The sequence below is a fragment of the Abrus precatorius genome, unplaced genomic scaffold (assembly GCF_003935025.1).
Source record: "Abrus precatorius isolate BTA unplaced genomic scaffold, Abrus_2018 Scaffold4, whole genome shotgun sequence".
Classification (NCBI taxonomy): domain Eukaryota; kingdom Viridiplantae; phylum Streptophyta; class Magnoliopsida; order Fabales; family Fabaceae; genus Abrus; species Abrus precatorius.
Genome location: NW_020874384.1, coordinates 13,403,784 through 13,428,848, shown reverse-complemented (window position 1 = coordinate 13,428,848; position 25,065 = coordinate 13,403,784). Strand labels below are relative to the sequence as shown.

The window sequence follows — 25,065 nt, the reverse complement described above, 5'->3', positions numbered from 1 at the left end:
GAAAATAAAATTAATTTACTATTATATTATGATAATATAATATATGGTTTACAATATAAACATTTTCATAACTTTTCCTATTTATAGGTTTTAAAAAATTAAATTTATATTAAAAATTAAAGTTAACACAAAAGATACAAATTTAACATTACTCATACAAAATTCCCTTAATGCAAAATAATATATTCAAATTTATTGTGTAAAAAAAAGATATCAACTCATTATATAAAAAAATATATATAAGAAATTTTTTTTATATTTAATTTATATTTAACAGGTCATAATTTATTATTTTACTAAACGTTAAATATAAATTAAATAAAAAATTTAAAATAAATATAAATTTTTTTAAACTTATATTAATATAAATTATATATATATATATATATAATTAAATTTTAAATTATTCGCTTTCAATTGCACCTTAGTCTCAAAATATTTGAATGAACAAATAAATAGAATATCTAAATCCCTCTCCTCTCTCCTCCCCTTTAAATCCCCCACCAAACAATATGTTTGGAGTTTATGCAGTAGATCTTTAACGGTTTTACGCTGAAAAAATCTCACCTTTTCCAACCTGTTAGCCATCGACTCGGGTATCCATATTCAGGTTAGGAAATGGAACATATATAAGGAACAGTTTCAAGGCATTTGATTTGATATGAAATACTATACATCCAGTAGGAAATGGAATATATATATATATATATATATACTTTAATTTTATTCTACAATTATTCTACAATTATGTATTAAATTTTTGTATTATTATACTACTTATATGAAATTATATAAAATTAATATAAAAATATATTTAATAATAAAGTAAATTAAAAAATTTATTTTTATTTACTACTTTATATCATTTAATTAAATTAATAAAATTTAATTATTACATAATTAATATGAGATTAATTTTTAAAAAAATTATTATTTATATATGACATAAAATATTTTCACACAAATATTTTTGTTAATAAAATTATATTGATATTTAAATTATAAAGCGAATGATAAATAATAAACTTATTGTAAATATTTTATAAATTTTACAATCACCTACTATTACCATAAACATATTATTTATTGATAATATTTAAATTTTATTTTTTATATTTTAATTTAAAATAATATTTTTCTATGCAATATGTGCATTATAAATACAACTATAATCTATTAAATATAAATAATATTATTCTTACTATTTATTTATGTTCAAAGAAGTTTTTGAAAAGATATAAAATATAAAAAATTATTGTTAATTCTTATTTGTTAATTTTTTCTTCAGATAAAAAAATATAATTTTTTTTATATACACATATATTTCTTTATTATAAAATCTTATTATGACCATTTATCTTTTATTCAAATTCTTTCTTTTAAATTTATATACATTATAAATATTTAATTCATTAAAATAATTTTTCAAAAATTTATATTTTTGACAAAATACTTTTGTATAGTACATGAGTTAAAAATACTAGTATTAATATATATGTATATATATAATATTATTTTAATTAAATCTTATTTTTCTTATAATTTCAAATTCAAAAGTTTAAAAAAATATTTTATGTATTCACTTTTCATTATTAATACTTGAACTTTTCTACCCTAACTCTATTATCTGTTTCATTAAAATCTAAAAATTATAAAATGTTATTCATTAGAGTTAGTTATCAATGCCGCCACAAGAGGTCACTGATCCCATACGAAGGGTCATCCATTGTGTAGATATATTTTGTTGTCGCTCTGACATTGCCAATTGATCAAATCTCACATAATATAGGATCATTTCCGACAAATAAACTTTTGTGTTTAATTTTACTTATTGTTTTTAAGAAATTTAGTTTAAAAAATTATTGTATTAAGATACATTTAGCACTTGTAATATTTGAATATTTATTTTTTATCTATATTTGTACCTTATTCGACAATTATATATTGAATTTTTATATTATTACACTACTTATGTAAAGTTATATAAATATATTTTTTTATGAATATGTTTTTTTTCCAAACAAGCGTAGATAATGGGTACAAGATAAGTATACAGGTACACATATAATACGGATACGAAGATTAATATTCATATCTACGCGGGTACGGGACTGAGTACGTGTATTTTTTTAAAACGCGGGTATAAAATGAATATTATAATACTCTACCCATACTCTATCCATTGTCATCCTTATAGGTTATTATGTTTCTCCTGTACTGGATGAGATATCCTACTCAATCATTACTATAAAAAAAAAAAAAATCTGAGTACCTCTTCAACCTAAGAGGACGAACACCCATTCAATCAGAATCAAGATAACTTAAAAATAAGTAAACAAAAATTAAAAAAAATAATTATTAATTATCTTCTTAATTACAAAGCTAAAGATAAGGCTAAAACATAAAGTTTATTAGCCCACTAAATTATCTATAAAAAAAAAGTAAGAAATACAGATAAAAGATTAACTTTTGAATATTCAATAATATTTATTGCCTAAACCGACACCTGACTTTATCATTGAAATGCCTTTTATAAGTACACCCCCACGTCATTTAGAGAAAAGTCAGAAATACTTATAACGACAATATCTTACTTCCCCAAAGAACAGTTTCTAAAAGACCAGTATATCCAAAGCAAGAACATCCCCATATTATATTAAAATCATTATGAATAAATTGCTACTTTGGAGATTAGACAGTTGTAGCTAGTCTGGTATTTGTGTGTAAATCCGTCCTAAAAATGTTCTATACCCCTAGTTTTTTCAAAGAATATGTTAGAAAACGCCTTTAGAAATACTCCAGCGAAGTAAAGCTATAACTTAATAGCATACTAAAAAAATACGCAGGGATATATTAACTGTGCGTGTGTGATGGATGATTTAGGGCAAAAAACATGCATCATAGAATCATTCCCAAGCCCACATCTCGTGATATGATTATCCGGTCGTACAGAAAATCCCATAACAAGAATGTTTAGTTTTACGGGTCACAGAAATATATGTTGTATAGAAAGCCCACATCTGTGGAGTAAGTGCAGTTGCTGCGGAGGTTTCAATCAATTGTTTAGAGAACTATTCTTTGTTAGCGAAGTTGCTTTAAATTTACATTTCCCCGCATTCAGCAATGACACAAGCTAATTTTGGCCGGTTATTTGGTCCAGTTGCTACATTCTCAATCTTCCTCACAACCAAAAGACCATCTCCAAGCACTTTCTGCATAAATGGAAGACAGGTAAATGCACAACACAAAATTTACAGTTTAGGAGTAGGAAGATGCTCGTAACATTTCAAACAAGGCATACATGAGAATCATATGAATTTTATTTTACAAGGCAGGTGAAAATTCTTTTTAAACAATAATAAGCAATGAACAGGGCATGTCAAGGAAGCTAGCATAACTCAAATTAATCCTCCCCTTAAAGGAAACATGACACTTTTTCCCATTACAGATTACACTCATGTATGGCATAATAGGCAGTCTGTGCATGTCTTGAAACAACTAACATTTTGACAAATTAGTCCTCCCCTTAAATTTGATAGTGGCTTTGGTTTGTTCAACTCTCAGGTACAGTATCATTGCAAGTTTATAGGGTTGATAAGTCTTGCACACTTGCTACCCAGATACCCAGCCTCCTAATTTGAAGACATGGGGACATAAAGCATGAGGAAGAACTAAATTCACATACTGGCTGTTTGAAGAATAATTAGTAAATGCAGCAGAAGATATTGAAGCATACCCCAAAAACAACATGCTTGTTGTCAAGCCAGTCACATTTTGCACATGTTATAAAAAACTGTGACCAAGAAGAGAAGATTCATCAGTAGAAATAAAGCATTATCAATTTAACATTACCACTGAGAAAAGAGAAAAGAGAAAAGAGAAAAGAGGGAGGGAGTGACAATTGGATAAATTACCTGACAACCATTGGTATTGGGTCCGCTATTTGCCTGCAGATTAGACAAACTGGACTTGAGCCTTCTTTATAATGCAATAAGTGAAAGCATAATTTAGCCATACAAATTGAACTGATGCCAAAATTGGTTGAACTTCAGCAAAAAAATAAAATAAAACGATTCCAAAACATTCAGGAAGTAAGATTATTGTTTCAGTTAACCTGTTGGCAAATGTCTTGTAGAGATTTGTGTGTGTACAATCAATTAGTGCTCCAGTTAAGAAGCTATTTCAAGAATCAATAATCACAGAGATTATGACAGTATATAATACCATACTGGGACAGACGTATTTATCCTTGTGTGCCCATTCCATCAGCAGTCTCTATTTTCATGAAACCCAAAATGACAGAAGGTTAAAAGAGCAAACACATACCATAGATAGAAGGCCAGGGCCAGTGTGTTTGGCAGTAAAATTTTCATCATCAAACTTGTGTCCGTAGATAGATACACATCCACTACCATCACCCTGCCAAGGAATAATATACTAATGAGAATTTCTTATAAAACAATGATAAAATTCTATACAAGCCATACAAATCTTATAAATTATAATGGAAGGAAAAAAGGGCATTCAGAATAAATTGAGTAGATAGATCAATGCATCTACATAAACAGAACTTTAGAAGCACTGACTTAAGAGTATACATAGCAGTTACCTATACATGAACAACAATTGAATTTAAATTTCAAGCATATCAAGTTCTAAGATAAAAATTCATTAACTTGTTCTTATTGTTAAATAACTTAATTTTCTCTCAGTCTTCATTGTAAATATCTCATGTATATCTTTGTAGATAATGGTGACCATATTTTTAGGAATTTGATTGATTCTTTTGTACCCTACTACTTGATTATAAATAATAGAGGTGCGTACAAGAGACGCATAACATTCAGCAATTATATTCTTTCTTTTCTCTCCTTTCTATAGTTATATTATATCCACAAAGATAGCATACAAAATTTGTGCAAGTACCGAAGTTATGAATGGTGGATGACAGGTCATGACAGAAAGTAAAAACAAATGCCATAAAATTATGGTGGAAGCATATATATATATATATAGGACAGAATTTTCTTACAATAGTGTAAGTCTAAAAACTTTTACACTCAATTTGAACATTTCATTTAACTTACATCTAACGGGTTATAATTTATTACTTTACTGGCTGTTAGATATAAGTTAAATAAAAGATTCAAATTGAGTGTAAGAGTTTTTAAATTTACACTAGTGTAAGAAGATCTTTCCCTTATATATATAGGCACATATATAAAGAACTGAAAAATGTAATATATATTAAAAAAAACTAACTACACGTGTCAAAATAAAAAAACCTTATTGGTAGAAAATCATCAAATCACATCATATGTGTGAAAACAAAGATATCATAAGTCTCATAATAACATCATAGCATAAGTCTCAAAGCATAAGTTCAATAAATACTAAAAGTCCATCAAGCCTCAAGTGAATTAAAGTGATAAAAAGCAAGAAAAATATAGAGACTAATTGAGGAAGCTTGTTTGGCCATTTTAAGGAAAACTGTAGCACAGACCAAGGCATTGGTGTTAGAATAAAAATTGAATTAAAAACAGTGAAGGAAAACTGAGACTGAGAGGGAAAACTTAAAAGAGAAGGAAAATTGAAGAAGAAAATGAGAAGAAAATTTGCAAAGAGAAAGAAAGTTGAAACAAAAAATTAATGAAAAAAAGGAGAGAGAATGGAGGAGGAATGTAGACAAGGAAAAGAAAAAATAAGGGAGAGAAGGTAGTCAAGGAGATGGAAGGTTCCAGTGAGAGAAAGATTGAGTTGAGGCTGAAAAAAAAGGCCAATAGGGGTGGAATGGAAGTCTAAATTTTAGGAAACAGCCGCCATGAACTGCCATTGCAAACCCACCATGCCACACCTATGTATGGTAGATTGTTAAAAATCCACCACAATTTTCTGCTGTGGCCGCAATTTGATAACACTGGCAAGTACAATAATCATCAATAACTAAGACAAAAAGGAGGCATTGGTGTCCTACCATCAAGAGAATACATTTGAATAGAATAGGAGTGATTCATCTAAAGAAATGAGTCAATGACTAAGGTGATTTAACACAACTTTGAGATTCACAACCAAAAATAGAGTAACATGATTTTGTGGGAGGTAGCATACAACATAATACACCACAAGCCAATTTCTAATATTTAGAACAAATGGAAGAGGAGTAACACACTAGAAAGTGACACATGTTGCTCTTTAGTGTGTAGCGCACCCTTTCAATGTAAGCCACCCACCTAAGTGTAACACGTATTGCATTTTAGTATAGGTGTCTGTTCCTTTTATTCGATAGTTTTTGGACACTGTTGAATTCACTTATTTAGGTTTTAGTTTTGGTTTTCAAATATTATTATGGTAAATAGTTTATAAAATTGTATTAGTGGTAAAAAAGCCCTGGACAAACCACAACTACCTAGCCTTCTTTGGCATTATTTTTTATGTTTTAGAGCCTGTCTTGACAGTTTCTAGCCACAAAGTTGACATCTGCGACCTTCCTCTGTTCCATCCATTGTTCTCAACCTATGGGTCCTTCTTTGTGCTATGTTCTTTCCCTTCTTTTTTTGGGTTTCCAGTGCAGCAAACTCCAATGTTATTGACTTATGTGCGTTTAGCTTCAAATTATATATTTTTTATTATTAATTATGAATATGTCCTTAATTTTGGGTATATATATATATATATATATATATATATATAAAGGAGGCCTTGATCATGTTGTGAGGTACCCTTTCATTAAGTAAGTTAAGAGAGAGAAGCTTTGAGAGAAACAATCCTTTGTAAGCTTTCCTCTTTGAGATCTTTTTCAATAAAAGTTTGTTGTTTCAAATTATTTTCCTCTCTTCTCCCTCTTAGCCGGTTCTGTTCTGACTACCGTTGTCCGACTTTTTTCTCTTCTCCCTCTACTGGATCTGTGCCGGTTCTACCGCCGTTCTAGTTTCTTATGTTTTAATACTGCATTTTCATTCTGCACTTTACATCTCTGCATTTCATTTAGTAGTCTTGTTACTGCCTACTTTCCTTTCAGTCTGTTTTTTGTTCTTTCCTTGATCCATGGGTTATCTGGTATCAGAGCCTGATGGGGAAGTAGGAATATAACTGTTGATTATTTGTAACTACGTTCTTCTAGATTTGGACTTTAAATTTGGTTCCAGAACAAACTCAGTCGACACTCTTGGTTGATTTATTTCAAGAAAAATCAAAATTACAATTTCCCTAACTGGTTCCTTCAATGGTGAGACTTCTTTGGACCATTGGAAGCAATCCTTCCCTCTCCAGTAAAAGAAGGATTTGAAATATTCAAAAATAGATATGCTCCCAACATAATTGGTGCAGATCTCAAGTATTTCTCTGCCTTTGCAATGGCCTGGGTATTCTCATGGCAGTACAGGTATAGCAAGACAAAAGAAGACGATATTCTTCCCATGATCCACAGACATGCTTTTGTGAAGTGGTGGAACCAATTCACCCTCATAACGTGGTCCAGCATGTTCTGCGTTGAATTGGTTCCACCACTTCACAAAAGCATGTCTGTGGATCATGGGAAGAATATCGTCTTCTTCTATCTTGCTATACCTGTACTGCCATGAGAATACCCAGGCCATTGCAAAGGCAGAGAAATACTTGAGATTTGCACCAATTATGTTGGGAGCATATCTATTTTTGAATATTTCAAATCCTTCTTTTACTGGAGAGGGAAGGATTGTTTCCAATGGTCCAAAGAAGTCTCACCATTGAAGGAACCAGTTAGGAAAATTGTAATTTTGATTTTTTTTGAAATAAATCAACCAAAAGTGTCGATTGAGTTTGTTCTGGAACCAGAAAGTCCTTGTCCAGGCATCTATGTAGTTCCAATAATTGTATCCTACCGGATCAAAAGGTTGGGAGAATTTCTTAAATGTATTTGGATTGTTTCCAAAATTCTTTGGTGACAGAATCTTTAAAATCTATATTGTTGAATGAGTGATTACTGAAGGATCTTTTTGGTTCTTGTAATGTTTAATAGAGACAGAATCTGAGTCTATTAATATGAACTCATAAAATTGTCTGGTTTTATTCAAGGCATATGGTCTAAAATGAAAACCAGGAGGGAAGGCTTTGGTGATGACTTTGTATGAGTTTTTGTCCTAAAATTTGGGTTCCATTTGGATGACAGAGGAAAATTTTTCTTTTGCCATATAATGGTTGGTATTTGAGGTTTTACCCTTTTAAAGGCTAATAGCTTTCTCTGTTTTGTCAGGGAGACTTATTGTCTTTTGTGATTGGCTGAAGGACTGGATAATGGTGTTTAGGTTTGCTAAATCAATTTCCATGTCTTCATCAGAGGCAATGTCTGCCCAAGATTTCTTTGATAGGCTGTTTAGGCTACCTTGTTGTATGGCTAGAAGTGTATTAACAGAAAAAACATAGTCTGCTTTGGTTTGTTTAACACTTTTCGTTTGTGATTGGGAAGAATCAGCCTTGTTGGATGAGTTTTTTTTAGGAATCACAGATTGTTGAGTAGATGACTCTATAATCTGGATAGCTTTCTGGGTGGATGACCCAGCCAAAGTGGATGACTCCGAAGAATCAGAACAAGAGTCTGTTGTGGCAGACTTTGATTTTGTTTTGTTAAGAGTTAGGACGAGCCTAACTCTTCCTCCTCTAGACGAGCCTCCCCTAGAAGGGGCTATTACCTTTCTAGGTATTCTACTTATCCTATAAATATTCACGGGTAAGGTAGTTAGGAAGAGAATTAGAAGTGCCTTTGAGATATTCGATATCAAAATCAAAAACACTTAAAATTGCTTGTCATCTTGCAAAAATTTGTTTTGAAGTAAGGTTTTTTATATAAAATTTCTTTAGCAGACTTGCAGTCTACTCTAATAAGAAATTTTTGGTTTAATAAATCAGATTGAAATTTTGAAACACATAAAACAATTGTCAAAACTTCCTTTTTAACAGTTGAATAATTCTGTTGTGCAGAATTCCAATGTTTTGAAGTATATGCAATAATATGGTCATGTGACTCAATTCTCTGTTTGAGGATACCTCCGTAGCCTATGTTCAAGGCATCAGTTCCAACAATTTTAAAAGCTTGAGGAATGGGAAGATATAGGCAATTTATCTTCCTGACTCTGTTTTTGATTTCTTTGACGACATTGGTATGATTATCAGTCCAAGAAGGAAGATTTTTCTTAAGCCTATCATGTAAAGGTTTGATGATGTTATCACCTACATAATTAAGACATCCTAAGAACCTTGATAACTGGGTTTTATCTAGGATTCTATCTGAAAATTTATCAGCAAATTCAATAGACCTGCTGATAAGAATGATGGTTCCTTGATGGATATTGTGACTAAAGAATCTAATATTAGTTTGAAAGAGATTAATTTTGTTCTGGAACTAGAAAGTCCTTGTCCAGACATCTATGTAGTCCCAATAATTGTATCTTACCGGATCAAAAGGTTGGGAGAATAACTTAATGAATTTGTTGTTGATCTTTAATCTCTCTAATCTCTCTCTCTCTCTCTATATATATATATATATATGAAAAAAGATCTTCTTACACTAGTGTAAGTCTAAAAAATCTTACACTCAAATCTGAACTTTTCATTTAACTTACATTTAACAGTCAGTGAAGTAATAAATTATAACCCGTTAGATTTAAGTTAAATAAATGAAAGGCTCATATCGAATGTAAAAGTTTTTAGACTTAAACTAATGTGAGAAGATTTTGCCCTTATATATATATATATATATATTATTGAGCAAGTATATGTGTGGTATACTGGTATACATTATTTTGTGTATCTCAAACTTCAGAAAAGTAGTCATCCAGCTATGAGCTCTCACACTACAACATTTTTAGGGTTAACTACTCTGCTCTGATATTTGGGTTGATAGTTAAGGTTACATATAAAAGCTACCACAACTGGCATGCCTTCTAATTGATTGAATATCTACCCTACCATGAACTTACCAATTAAATATTAGAACAAAAAAAACTATTTAATTTATTTGGGCTTATAAGTGCAGCATAGCATGTCTCGCAGCCTTCTATCACTACAAGAATCCAGTCAAGAGCATTTTGGCTTCATGAGCAGCCTCCTCTGTTTTGACAAAATCCCTTTGACAGACTACTTGCTGGTGTAGTTCTGGCCAAGCATGGCTTTTCTGGCCATGCACAGTAAACTGTTGCCTTGTTCTGCACTTCCTGTGTTTAGCATGCCCTCTATATAGCATGACTCAGTTTTCGTGCAAGCATTTTTCATCTCACACAGTCCATGCTTTTGTCTGCCTCTTTCTATGATGTTGCTCACCCTTTTGTTATAGTCATTTTCCTTTGTAGTATTCTGAATTGACTACAGGTGGGATTCAGCATATATTTATCATAGTGACTCATTGTTTGATTAGATAGGTTGCTGATTTAGATGATTATGTTTCCTTATAATTAGCCTTGAAATTAATTGTTTTCAATATAAATACACAAGTGTGTGTACAGGAAACATCACACAATTCAGAAAGTCTATAACTACTTCAAGCCTTATAGACTTGTTTAATTCCTTAATTTTTGTTATTATTGACTTGTGGGTTTAGCTTAAGGCTGTGAGACTTGAATAATACTAATTCTGTATATGTCATAATTTTATTTTATTTTTTTACTATTTTTGAGCATTTATGTATATGTAACATAAATATTTATTTGTATTTAAAAACTTCAGAATAGTAGCCATCACCCTGTCCTGCTATACCTGTTTTGCAGTCAACAACTCCACACAGCTATTTGGGATTGATACTAACGAGAAAGATAGTATCCATAAAATATTGGGCAAAAAACATCAACTCTATAACTGAAATAAACATTACGTTGTACGTGTCCAATATCATCAAACCAATCATATGGACCATTGAAGTAATCAGCTTATTTTATTATTCATGAATGTTAACACAAACACCCATTGTATGAGTAAAACAGATAAAGTCAAAGATAAACCTGACCAAAACAGTACCTTTACAAAATCACCAGCCTGAATCATAAAATCCTTAATCACTCTATGAAATTGACAACCTTTGTAACCAACAGGCAGGCCGGCTTTCCTGCCAATAAAACCAGATCATAAAAAGTATTAGTTATAACTGAAACTCACCAACAGTGTTGGCATATATTTGGTTCTTATATTTACTTAATAAATAATATTTTTCTCTCACCAACAGTTGGGAAGGGTTAAGCAAAAATTACAGTTGCAAGAAGGCACAAGCAATTGCAGATTTTAGTTGCAGCAAGGAGATGGGTTGTAACGCAGGGCCATGTTTCCGGCACTGACACTTTCCAAACACTTGTATGACTTGTGTTGGATACACCTTATTAGGTGTCCAATTAAAAAATTATTTTTTATCAGCTCTAACACTTGAGTCAACACAGCAGAAATCAATGGACATGCTATTTTATAAGGTTCATTATAATATATATACATTGGAGTGTCTGTGTCCAAGTTCATGCTTCATGTTTCCTTCAGGTATTTTCTGGTTCTAAATTTGGGCTGATCACCAAAGACATTTGGTGAAAAAGGTAGGATCACTAGGATCTTACAATCCCACAGGTTTTATGTGCTGGGGTGGCATCCAAGCAAATGAGTTTTGAACTATGATTCAGATCACTTCAACCTTCCAAATGAACAGAATTGTACTTCTACGAGTTGAACCATGATCTTGACAACCATCCCCCCTCCCCCATACCCATACAAGGAATGAAAGTAAAAAATATTTTCAAGACTTTATGTGCTCAACCCTTTATCACCATGTCAACATTAAAGGTGACACATTGCATGAGGCTCCCAGTTAGGGGGGTCTGGAGAGGGTAGATGTACAAAGCCTTAACCTAATAAGTGGAGAGACTGGTTCAATTTCAAACTGTGACCATCAGGTCAAAAGACAACAACCTTATCTCCGTCAACATTAACTTGGAAATATCAACATTGTCAATTCATCAATCATGAAAACAAATGGTGATAGCAAAGAAAACAACACTAAACACATAGGGTTAATCCTCTTTCAACTTTCATACATTGAAAGCAGGAATTGGCAAGAATGTGTTACCAACTCAAAGATTAAGGTTATGAATCTTATATTAGCAATTCAGTAACACAGATTATCACAGTATAGAGATGATAATGGTGTATAATGGGGTGGTGGGTATAAGAAAAAAGGTATAGTGATAATTCAAAATCTTAATGAAAAATTAAAATAAATAAATAAAGATTAAAAAACCACTATAATTGTTGGCCAGACTGGAAAAGACTGTTTCATTACCTGAACTCCCCAGTGCATAACTGCCTGCCAAATAACAAAAGCCAAACCCATCAATTGAAAGGACATGAAATTGTCAATAAAGAGAATCTCAATTGCAATAACAAACACTGACACCAAAAAAGCCCAAAATGTAGTTTAAGGAGGAGTGAGAAAAAATTGTCTACTAGAAGTAATCAAATCATCTATATCCTTCTACAGCCACACAAGCTTCCAAACATGCAATACATTAACAAACATCTTTTTGATGGTCATTACCATGTAGATGAATGAAACATTGAGCTGAAACTCAAGTCTATGAAATTCTAAAGTAAAACAGATAATATAATATCACATCAACTAAGGAAACCAAAGCCTACTAATTGTAGTATGTTCTTTCACTTTTCAGTTCCAACAGTTAAATTCATATGAAATATTGTGAAATCCAAATAAGGCAACAGTTTGAAAATCGCAACGACTACAAATGTTTCTGCAATCAAACTTAGCCAAAATTGATATACTTTTTTTTCCTTTCATACAAATAAATTCAATTGAAACCAAAATTCACAATCTACCATTTCCCAACGACGCCAATTCTAAACATATATGTCCGCCAGTACTTCATAGGTCAACAAGTTATTATGTATTTTAACACAACGCAAAAGACTACAAACCATTTCTCAGCACGTATTTATAGCATTTTCAACCCATTAATTTTTTTTAATTATTTTTTATTTGTTGGTTTTCTCCAATTCGTGGAAATTCAGTCACAGCGTCACAACAAAGGTAACTAACAAAGAAAGCTCAAAGCCAAGGCAAGGTAGAAATGGATAATTACCAGAATAACCCTCTGTGATAGCAAATGCACTTTAACTGAGCAATAAAAAAAAAATGAAGGGTGGCAGGGTACCTGAAATTTTCGGCGGTTTTGGGGGCAATATCAGCGAAGAGCTCCATCTTGATTCGACCCGCTGGAATGTTACCGATGGTGACATCGAAGAAGACGATGGGGTTCTTAGGGTTTGGAGGACGCACGTGCCACTCGACCCCCCCACTCGTGTTAGCGTTCCCTCCAACTGAAGCAGCCATTGATTTCAAACACCCTCGCACCACACCACTGCACTGCCACTACAAAACAATCATAACTGGGTTGCATGGTCGCTTTTTAAATTTACCAAATGGAAGGGAATGGAATAATGCTCATATCCTATTTGATTCAAATTATTTAAAAGGAATAATTATTTTTTGTTAATTTTAAAAAATAATTAGTTTTTAAAAGCTTAAACAATTCCTAACGTGCTATAATATTTATTTAAAATTTTTGTTTAATTTCTATAATTTATTTCTCAATTTGATCTATTAATAATTTATTTTTATCCACTTATTTTACTATTTAATAAAAATGGTACAAATGTTTTATTAACTTTAATTAAAACAATATTATTTTATTTATTTTTTTCATCTTCTTAAATATTAACTAAAAGCATTTTTTTTCCAATTCTATCTTACGGTTAAATATAATTTTACATACATAAATAATGTGAACAGATTAATCAAATATTCTTACGCTGAAATGTATTTAAATAATATGAGTAGTATAATCAAATCTTCCTATCTCACTTTTTACATAGATACAAAATATATAGGAGACCTACAAAGTTGCACCGAATCTTATCATCTGTCAAAATAATTGTAATCATAGGATCTTCTTACCTTAAAAGTAGTCCTAAATATTAGTTCATCATTATTGTCTGTTTCTACGTCTTTCCTGAGTCTTCCTTCCAATCTTCGTCATTTTCTTCTTTCATGCCTCCACACCCAGCTAGGTTAGAGTCATCATCCTCATTTATCAAGCTCACGAAATGATGTGGCACACAACACAAGTGAATCGAAGACTCCCCCATGTGTACATCCTTCCACACTATGGTAACTAATGTAAGTGTGTGGATGACATGTGGCAATGCTCCCTCATAAAAGCTGGCAATGTCTGGCATAAAGGGTTAGGAGTAAATCTCATGCAGGACTGTAATCGCATGTATAGGTAGCTTGATCTTAGCGGTGACATGATGAATGTCAAGGTTAGGGTGCAAGAAGTTGATAGACACTCATCCATGAAAAGTTCTCTCTCTAGTCCGAGTGTTGTAGGATCAACCTCTATTATTGGCGAAGGTTACATAGATCTGTACGAGGATAAAACCCATTTAATGCATACACCACAACAAGAAAGAGAGACAGAAAGAAATATGTAAGTAAATGTAAAGGGTAAGCTCATGTTCCACATCTTTCTACATGGCAAAAACACCAAGCATACACAACACAACAATCCCACATACATAACACTCGGTCATATTAAAAAATAAAGCACTCACCTACATAATTCAAGATCAAACAAATTAGAATCCATGTAAAAAGCAATCCGTGATGCAAGTTTAGTTATATTTTCCATATCTTATTTGTGCCAATGCATGCAAATTTATTCACATCAATGTTTCACTACATGTGTATCCATATTGTGGAAGCGATTGAGGACTTTATTTCTTACTGTGGTATCAGCTCGTAGGCAAAACATTATTTATTGATAAAACACCACATCAAATATTCTGGAATGGACCTGTAGTAATACTCGTTCCGGTCAAATTAGTGTAAGTTTGTAGATGATCGATCAACCCAACTTAAGGCATGACTCCATACCATTGAGGTGACACCCCTGCTACTATTCTCAAGGTCTACCTCTATGACTTTAACATCCAATATCTCAATAGTTACCAGATTGTAGCTTTCCCAACCTCATCCACATAACACACATGATATGCATATTTTCAATCAAATTATTTATGTGCTTCAATCATTTTTCAATGTATGGTATCAGAGCTTCATGAATGCTCATCTCAACTTTTGATACAAAAGCCTCACGAGCACTAAATCTATCACGATCAAATCACTATCACTTATCACAAAACAAGTCTCGTCACAGAACAATCATCAACATTCACAATCTTTATAGCATCATATAAGTTTTATATTGTGAATTTTTCTTGTTATCAAAATTTTCCTTAAAATATCTTATAAGATATTTTACCTAAATAATTTTAGTTTCACATTCCCTTAATTTCTCTTAACAATAATTATTCTAAGTGTCTTAATTGAGGCCTTATGAAGTTATTTTTCTATGTATTCATTCATTAATCTAATTTAAAATTTTATAAAAACTCAATTTACTTATACTCTTTCTATTTGACATGCTACAAGGTATCTCACTCATAATTGCTCAAATATTTCAAGTCCTACTAACATCACCATTTTTCCCTCACATGTTTTCACTTTACTATTATCTTTTCTCTAAAAATTATGATTTCTACTAAATATGAACCCTCCTAAACAATCACTCCAAGTTTACATATACAATTAAGACTAGTTTCAAGTTTCCCTTAATGACCGAAGTTTAAAAAAAAATGCATTTTTATTCCATTCTCTCACTCTTTTCTTTAGTTATTGGCTTAATAATAGGATAAAATCCTATTTAAAATAACATAAATGCTATGAAAAAATATAATCTATAACAATTTTCTCAAATTGAATAAATAAGAATATTTAAAAAATACACCTTTATTACTGAGATAATATTACCAAATAATGAAATTTATAATATTTATTTTTTTGCTAATAAAAATTTATAATATTTATTTAACTTTCAAAACGAAATCAAATAAAATAATATCACAATATCTTACTTGAACGTCAATTAATTGATAATATTAAAATAAATATTAATTATTAAAAAATGATTTAAAATATATATTTTATAATTAAATTAGTACATTTTACTAATTCAATCAATTAAATAATAAAAATAAATTCATAACTCGGGGTACATATCGTAATGCATACGCATATGTACATCTATACGCATAAGAGTAGACAAGTAAGATAATACAGAATGCATATTTAGTGAATGATGGAAGTAATAATATTTTTTAATATTAATTTAAAATTTGACTTTCTTGTAATTTATTTTTTAATTAAAAGTTCAAATATAATATAATATCTGTTATTTATGATTATAATGTTTATTCTTTTAAAATTATTGAATTTAAAAATAATGAGATAATATATTTTAATGAATTATTTAAATATTTTATTTTATTTTAATGATAATTGTGCAATGCATGAAAAATTTACTAGTTATATATTGTCTTTATTAAGCACTTTTATTGCTCAGTTTAAATTATTAACTAGTAATTTTTCATGCACCATACAAGTATCATTAATTTAAAATTTTAAAATAAATTATAAAAAATACATTACATGAATATTTTTAAATTAATAAATTTTATAATTTCAAAAAGGTAGATTATTATAATTATTAATATAATAAAGTTTTATTATATTAAATAGAATTAAAATAAATTATGAAAATATTAAAATTTAATTTAATTTTACATTAAAAGAATACATAATATAAAAAAAATTCTGGAAATGATATAGAATAACTAATCTCTAAAGATGTTCTCATTCAAAAATTAGTGCTACCAATTTATATATAGAGGTTAATTATTAATTGAACTTTTACACACCATATTTGAAAAAATATTTGTTGAATTAATCTTAATTTAAAATTTATAATTTCTTAAAGTTTTAAAAATGTTCTGACTTTAGTTTATTCTCATTTTGTATAACATTATAATTATTATCAGTAATAAAAAAAATATTCTTATTTAATATATAAATTTTGTTAAATTTTAAATTAGACATGTAATGTATTTTTAATTTTCTATTAAAAATATTTTAAATTATTAATATTCATGCAGTGTATAAAAAACATTGACGACTATCATTTGCAATTGCAATGACAGTTGATATCGCTGTCATGCTTATCTTAGCAAAACTAAAAATCATCAAAATTTAGTATGTTCTGGTCGATGATCATTTGATATTGTTGAGAAGTTGTTAAAATATTTTAGCAAAAATAAAATTTGCTGTAATAATTATTTTTTAATCCACGACTGCATTGTTGAGAAAACAAATATTTTATACCAACAAATTGCTACCATTATACTTGATTAGAAAAATAATCATTAATTGGGATCGTCTTTATACATGGTTAATGAAATTGATGATCTTAGCGTAAATCATCATGTGTTACTACTTTGCGTTGTAGGAAATTTCTGAACCAAATGGCTGACAGCTTTGGATGTCTTTTGAGGTTGTTGCTGTAATCTACAAAGATTAATCCAAACCTTGAAATGTAACCTAAAGTCCATTCGAAGCTGTCAAGTAATGACCATGCAAAATATCCTCTTAGGTTCACGCCATTCCTGATAAATTCCAAATCAACAAAATTAGTGATACATTAAATTATATAATCAGCAATATTTTCATATACTTTTATATTCAGGTAAATTATATATATATATATATATATATATATATATATTACTATGATTAAACAATAATGATGATATCACAATTTAAATATTAAATTATTAAAAAGATTTTTTTAAACTGAGGAAGAAATTGTTAAAATAAAATTCTGTGAATCAATTCACGTAATCTTTGTGTCTATTGATTTGATATAATATGTTAAGATTTAAAATATAAATTTAAATAAATTAAATATATTTAATCACTGTAAATATGGCTTAATTAAACTTGGTCTTAATTCTTTAATTTTTTTTTTCTGATTTTGGTCGATTAATGTAAAATATTTAGATGCATGTTATGTCATTACTCATTAGTAATGATAATATAAATTGTTTTTAAAGTTTTCAAATTTAGGTGAATCAATATCAACAAAAAAAACTTTTAGTAAACTAAATTAAAGTTAAATCTTATTTACAGAAATTAAAAATATACTTTATCCGGTTCAAATTCAAAACGACTAAATTTAAACAGTAGTATATTAGACTGATAAAAAAATTGAAATACTTGATGTAAAAAAAAAGTCTATGATTGGTTTAATAAAAAAAGAAAGAAGATTAAGAAAGATTATTATTCTCAAAAGTAAATATTTTAGTTTCATATAGAGGGGTTGATAGACTAATTAACTAGAAAAAAGAATCTACATTTTGGATATGTTATATATCACTTACTTGATTGCAATTTGAAGATAATTGAGATGATCATAATAGTAATCAATCCTGGATGCATCAGCAAGGGCTTCCTCAAGGGAGAGTGTTGAATCATTGAATTCATCAATACCTATACATAAATAAATTGTTTCCCAAAAGAATATAAGTGAGAAGGAAAATGAATTTAATAGCTAAATTGAAAGTGAATTTAGTTCGAATTACCATTTTCAGTGATGTAGATCAAAGGGTTGTTATACTTTGTTTTAATATAGAGCAACAGTTCTTGAATCCCTTTTGGACAAACTAACAACCATTTTGAAGTAGTCTGCAAGTATACACGTTTCATTTTCTTCATCAAGTTGAAAAACTGAATGGAATAAAGTATTTACAAATTTACCTTTTCACCAATAGGTATTCCATTACTCTCACCTGTCACAAATCAACAATAACAAATCATTGATTTATCAATTGCAATTGATTTGGGCTTCAAAACAGATAAAATTGTACTATTATTAATGCATTAGAGTATCAATTTGCATTGATCATATATTTATGGTGTCATAATCTCTCATATCATAAAAATGCACATACTTGTAAGACTAACAAGAGAATCTGTGAGGTAGCTAGGCCTGGCTTCACTTAATTCAGGTGCATCAGTGGCATAGTAGCAAGTATAATAGTTTAATCCAATAAAATCAAAGGACCCTTTTACAAGCCTCACTTCATATGCAGAGAACTTTGGTAATCGGTTCCCTACCAACGACCGCATAGAATTGGGGTAATCTCCTTTTGTCAATGGCTCCATAAACCTACAAATAAAATATTCAAATAAGCTCTTTAGTAAAAAAAAGAAGTTAAGACAGGTTTATGATTTGGTCTCTCCTTTTAATGAAGTTCAATTACTATGATACTATAGTTAATTCCACATAAGAGTTTATGTTCTTTAAGTAGTCACCATCCAAACATGAAATCAAGGGCTCTTTGTGCAGCACCACGATCCAACTCTGTATCATAGAGTGGCACCATCCAGTGACATGGTAGTGATATTCCTATAATACCCTTTTGAGATGCCTGATGCACAAAGGAAATGAATTTTTAATTTAGTGATCAATTAGAAAAAATATAAAATAATATATATATATATATATATATATAAATTTTTTATAAGTTAAAATCAATCATGTACCTTAAATTATTTTTTAAAATTATTATTTAACTTCTTTAAATGTTAAAGTACATAATAGGAGAAGTTTGATTTATTTTATTTTTTTCTTAAAAATACTCAAGGATCAAAATTGGCCCTTCTTGTTAAATAAAATAAAAATTTAATTGAAATTAAAATAAATTAGCAATATAAACTTTTTACATAATTATAAATTATCATATTAATAAAAATATTAATGTTTTATCATAATTAATTAAAATTATATCTACAGTATATTTTAACAATTTCAGTTTACGAGTATCTTTCCATTGATAACACCAAAATCAAACACGTAAGATAATCATTACACATTTTCAGCTGAATTTTCAAAATACAAATATATAACCCAACCTGATATTTAGTCTTATAAATGTTGACAGCAGCTGCATGAGCAAGTAACTGATTGTGAGCCACTATATAAGGTTCAGTGGCTGAATCACCAGCAGGGCAATTCAAGTTTTGCCAAGGTGAACATCGTCCTGGTGCTGAAATGCCATCAGCATAGCCATATTTGCTGAAGGTCCATGGTTCATTTAATGTAATCCAATGCTTCACCCTGTCTCCAAATTCTTTAAAACAAAGCTCTGCATAGTCTTGAAAATCATTCCTATCATAACCAAAGAGTAGATAGTTAGTAATAGTATGCTTACCTAAACATATTTTGATTATTGGCTATAAGAGATGTGAATTACACTATATTTGGACTTAAAAAGCCACCATATTCGTCTTCTAAGGTTTGAGGAAGGTCCCAATGAAAAATAGTCACAAAGGGTTTCAGACCTGCATTAAGGTTATGAATGTTAATTAAAGTAACTATTTCTACCTTTACACCTAAATTAGTGAAAAAGAATTGCTTAAAAAAGAGAAAACATTTAACTACATTTTGACCTTTGGCTAGCAACTCATTGATGAGGTTGTTGTAATAGTTGATTCCTTCTTTGTTCACTCCTCCACTAACCTTTCCCTCTGAAATTACCCAAAGGATCTAAAATTTAAATAAATAGTCATCCATTTATACAATAATATATATATTTTTTAATTGGCATGATTAAAGAAAGCTAATGTATAAAATAAAGTTTCTTAGTTCCCTGTTTCTTACTTGGCAGTATTCTGGACCAAGAGATTGAGAATCTATAAGCATCCATGTTTAGTTCCTTCATGATTTCAACATCTTCCTGCATTAACAGTTATGTAAAGAATTTCAATTATGCTTTGTTTTTTTTATTGTTTCATTATAATTAAATAAATATGGTAACGTGGTACAAGTGTGCTTTATTGTCATACCTTATAACGATGGTATTGATCGATGGTAACGTCTCCGTTACTTCTGTCCACTATCTTATCTGTCATGTTTCATGCAAAACATCATGGAATTTATAATTGTACACATGAATCTATCAGATCAAGAATAATTATTACTGTAAATTAAATTAATTGATAAGATTAAATAAAGACTATATTACATACACAGTATTATTGATAAGTATACTCACCTTTTTTTTTTTCATTCTGATTGTTACTTCTTTATTATTTTTATTATTTTTAAATGGTGCTGTGTTTAGTTAAGAATTTAGGTTACCATAATTATGTTTTGAGTTATATTTATAAAATAATGATTTTATTAATCTGTCTTTAAAAATTTAATAAGTATATAAAAGTATAATTAATAATTTTTTAATAAAATATTATTGTTTTTAATTATTTAAAATTAGTTGTAAGATAAAATATTATTGTTTTTAACAACAGGAATTAAAAATAGGTATTTTAGATAAAATGGCATCAAAACACTTATTTTTAAAAAGGTTAAAAAATAAAAATATCTTATTTAGTAAGAATTAATTTTCTTTTCAAGTGCTCTATTTTTGCATGCAATTAAAAACTTATTTGAGTCAAAAAATATTTCTTGAACCAACCTTACTAATATGAAGTGGCCTCAAATTCTGTTTACCAAATAGTAATAATTGAGTTTGATACGTAATTAGTCTCAAACAGGAAGAGTTCACACACAAATTTTTAAAGTATTTGTATGATGTGATAAGTAATTGTATACCGATGGAACCTCCAATAAATGCAATTAATTAATCTAACATAACTAATATATTTAAACTTACAAATATTTACTTTATCTTACAATAAAATCCACATATACGCATATAAGTTAAACCAAAAAATTTAAACTCATGCGTTTGTAGATATTGAAAAGAATAACATAACTTTTATTTTTTTATATTTTTATTTTATAATTACTTAAATTGGGTCAAAGTGAGCATATATAAGTGACAGTAGCACTACAGGCAAAGAAAAAAGACCTGGATACATATGAGAGTACGTATCCCATATACTGGGGCCTCTGCCACCAACATTAGCTGCACCTTCGAACTGGAAATCAGTGCATAAATACAAGAGTTATATAATTTATATTCACAAATTATTCGTAAGATTTTTCAAATATTCTCTTTATATGAGTGTTTTTCGTAAATTTAAGTATAATATTTATTTGAATAAGATAAAAAGACTTATATTCATATATTATGTAAAAATATTAAAATAAACTAAAAAATTTATGGGTCGTAAATTATTTTCATAAACATGATTTCAAAAGCATCCTTAAAAGAATATTGGAAAATTCGGAGTACCTGGTAAGCAGACGATCCTGTTCCAAAAATAAAACCCTCTGGGAAACTACTTCGATTGAGAGATGCATCGTTAATGAACATCGTTGCAGCTTCGACAATGATTGTGGCTGAGATAAGAATGAGTATAATCCCAGTGAGAAGATGAACATTGAAAGCCATCACAAGCAGCTTCAGATTTGTTTCACTTTTATAAACTCTCAGCAAATGTTGAGTAGTGGAAACAATTATGTGTGCACTGTTAAATGGGAAATTAAATAATGAAATCTATCATTGGAAGGCAAAGATAATATATATTATCATTAAATTTTGATTTTTCAGGCAAGTCCACTTCCATGTGATGTGTGCTATCCTTGTCAGTATTAGCAAAATATATTTGGTGAGGAAGAAATTAAATAATAGATCAATTTTATTTTCAAACAAAAAATAAAATATATTAAGAATAGGGAACATTTCTTTATGTTAGATCAATCCTGCAAAGTTTAAGTTATAGCTATTGCTTGAGAAGGATGATTCTTGAATCTCCGAGGGACATAATCTTTTTTAATTTTGTCAAAATCATTTTTCAAGTTAAAGATTAAATGCAAGTATTCAAAATAATATTTTTTTATCTTTTAAAACTAACTCTAAATACCAATATTAATATTATTTTTGACTGAATACATACATTAGTATTTTAAAAATGATATTTTATAAATATTTAATATCCGAAAATTTTACTTTGTATAATTTAGTTTTTGAATGTATAACTTTATTCTCATTTTAATCCTTTTAAAAACTAATTAGTCCTAAAGAATATTAGTATATATATATATATATATAATTTAGTCTTTGAATACGTTCATTGTATTTAGATTTCATTTCTATTTTGCTTATATATTTATAAAAAAGAATAAAATTGTGAGTAAATTAATATATTTAAACTAATTTATATAAAGTAAAACTTTTAATGAAAAAATAATATATTGCTTTCCAAAATTAAATTGTATATATTTTCTTTTGGCAAAGTTAAAGGTTGCCAGAAATTAAAAATTAAAATCTTAAATATGTAGCATATATGATAATTATTGTTGATTGATATTTATAATATTATAATTAATTAACGGCACGAGATGCACGAGACGCAGAAGGAAAGGTTGTAAAACAGCTCAACGATCGATTTCTTTGAATTTTGTATATAAAAGAAAAAAAAGTCAGGGCCCAATCATATATGCTTCCGTATTCTTCCAAACATATTTAATTTAAGTAAAATTTACTGTATATTTAAGTATTTTTGTAATTGAAAAAATTTAGTATTTTTTATCACACGTAAAGTAAGTTTGATTATTAATTTTATATTAATAAATAATAAAATCAATAATTTAATTAAAAAACGTTACTATCTTTTATTTTTAAAATATTAAAAGAATTATTATAATTAATTTAAAAATATATATAATATCCTCTCAAATTTACATATACCATAACATGTACTTTTATTTTATTCATAAAGAAAGATAGCTTCAATTACATTTTTCTTATGCAATTTTATTTCTTTTTATTTTTTTAATTTTAAATATTTAAATTAAGTTTTTATGATAAAATTTTATTTAATAATTAATAAAAATATTTAAAAAATACAATAAAAAAGTTTATTTAATTTTATAATTTTTTAAAATTTATATAAAATAATGATATATTTTATTTTTATTAATTATTAAAAATTTAAATAAATTACTTAACTTGAGCAATTAAAAAAATATAAAAATTAATTATAATTGAAAAATTAAAATTGCAGATAAACTAAAGTACGAAGACTTATTAAGTCAAAAGAATAAGAATATGTGAAGTATTTAAGTTATTTTTTTTTCTTTAATACGTTAAATCTGATTTTCCGATGATAAATATTAGAATATGTTAAGAGTGTGCTTAATAAAACATTTCAACTAGTTGAAAGCTTATTATATTAACTGAAAAGTTTGCTTTTTACATACATCACTTTGGGTTACTAGTGTTTTTTTGTAAAGATTATTCATACTAGTATTATTTTATTTTTAGCTACTAATTGAAAGTGATTTTATTTTTTTTTCTTATTATTTTTAAAAAATTTCTTCCACTAGACTACTATTTTATCCTTGTTTTAATTTGTTTATTTCAATTATTGAATAATTATTTAAATCTTTAATAGAAATTTTTTATCTTTATATTGAAAAAAATATTCAGTAAAGAAAAAATAAAAATTTCATATAAGTTTTATTTGTATATAATTAAAAGATTGATGAAATAAAAATTTATTTAATTAACTTTATTTTATTTTTCATTGTAAGAAAATAAAATATCTAACAAATAATAAAAATAAATAAATGTCACAACATTTATTATTTTAAAAATTGTTATTGTCTTGAAAAAGATTTAACAAAGTCATTTTTTTATTATAAAATATTTATAAACGAAAATAAAATTAATTACTTATTATCTTAATTTAAAGATGATAATTGATTTAAAAATTAAAATATAAAGATTATATAGTTTTTAAAAATTATTACAAAATTTTAATTTCGATATGTCCTTATTTATTATTTTATATTTATCAACTACTTTGGATTCAATCAACTAAATTTTCAGCCAAATACTTTCAATTCAATTGGTTAATTTTTCAGCTTTTAAGTCCCATATAACTTTTCGCCATTTTATGTTTGAAGAAAAAAGATCAAGTAAGATAGAAAAGTGTTGGAAAAGAAAGTTTTGATGTGTTTGGATGTGTTGCTTTATATGAGTGAAAAAGAATATATATATATATATATATATATTAGAACTTACACAAAAATTTTCTCACATAAATAGTTAGATTTTCTGTGAAAAAGGTGATAATATTTTTATTTTATTCTATTTTATTGAAAATATTTTTAAAATAATATAAAA

At 28.2% G+C, this 25,065-nt stretch overlaps 2 protein-coding genes across 2 annotated transcripts; both read right to left on the bottom strand.

Annotated features, from left to right (window-relative positions):
- Positions 1-2,928: 2,928 nt before the first annotated feature.
- On the bottom strand, positions 2,929-13,403 carry LOC113864990 (peptidyl-prolyl cis-trans isomerase CYP22). Its single transcript, XM_027499281.1, has 7 exons — positions 13,170-13,403; positions 12,284-12,307; positions 10,984-11,071; positions 4,327-4,419; positions 3,915-3,947; positions 3,737-3,793; positions 2,929-3,212 (listed from the first exon to the last, which is right to left on the bottom strand). The coding sequence occupies exons 1-7, from the start codon at positions 13,346-13,348 to the stop codon at positions 3,102-3,104; spliced, it is 585 nt and encodes a 194-aa protein (XP_027355082.1). The 5' UTR covers positions 13,349-13,403; the 3' UTR covers positions 2,929-3,101.
- A 3,975-nt stretch (positions 13,404-17,378) lies between these two features.
- Positions 17,379-22,326, bottom strand: LOC113864989 (beta-glucosidase 12-like). Its single transcript, XM_027499280.1, has 13 exons — positions 22,168-22,326; positions 21,841-21,910; positions 20,816-20,874; positions 20,631-20,706; positions 20,420-20,497; positions 20,224-20,311; positions 19,883-20,138; positions 19,283-19,398; positions 18,919-19,136; positions 18,725-18,756; positions 18,550-18,652; positions 18,349-18,457; positions 17,379-17,574 (listed from the first exon to the last, which is right to left on the bottom strand). The coding sequence occupies exons 1-13, from the start codon at positions 22,324-22,326 to the stop codon at positions 17,379-17,381; spliced, it is 1,560 nt and encodes a 519-aa protein (XP_027355081.1).
- Positions 22,327-25,065: the final 2,739 nt, after the last annotated feature.

Coding starts and splice junctions, on each gene's coding strand:
- LOC113864990 (XM_027499281.1), bottom strand. CDS start 13,348: ATGGCTGCTTCAGTTGGAGGGAACGCTAACACGAGTGGGGGGGTCGAG. Junction 3,948..4,326: donor GCCCTGGCCTTCTATCTATG/GTATGTGTTTGC, acceptor TCTAATCTGCAG/GCAAATAGCGGACCCAATAC. Junction 3,213..3,736: donor ACAAGCATGTTGTTTTTGGG/GTATGCTTCAAT, acceptor CCATTTATGCAG/AAAGTGCTTGGAGATGGTCT.
- LOC113864989 (XM_027499280.1), bottom strand. CDS start 22,326: ATGGCTTTCAATGTTCATCTTCTCACTGGGATTATACTCATTCTTATC. Junction 20,875..21,840: donor GTACTCTCATATGTATCCAG/GTCTTTTTTCTT, acceptor GAAACATGACAG/ATAAGATAGTGGACAGAAGT. Junction 20,312..20,419: donor CAATGAGTTGCTAGCCAAAG/GTCAAAATGTAG, acceptor ACCTTAATGCAG/GTCTGAAACCCTTTGTGACT.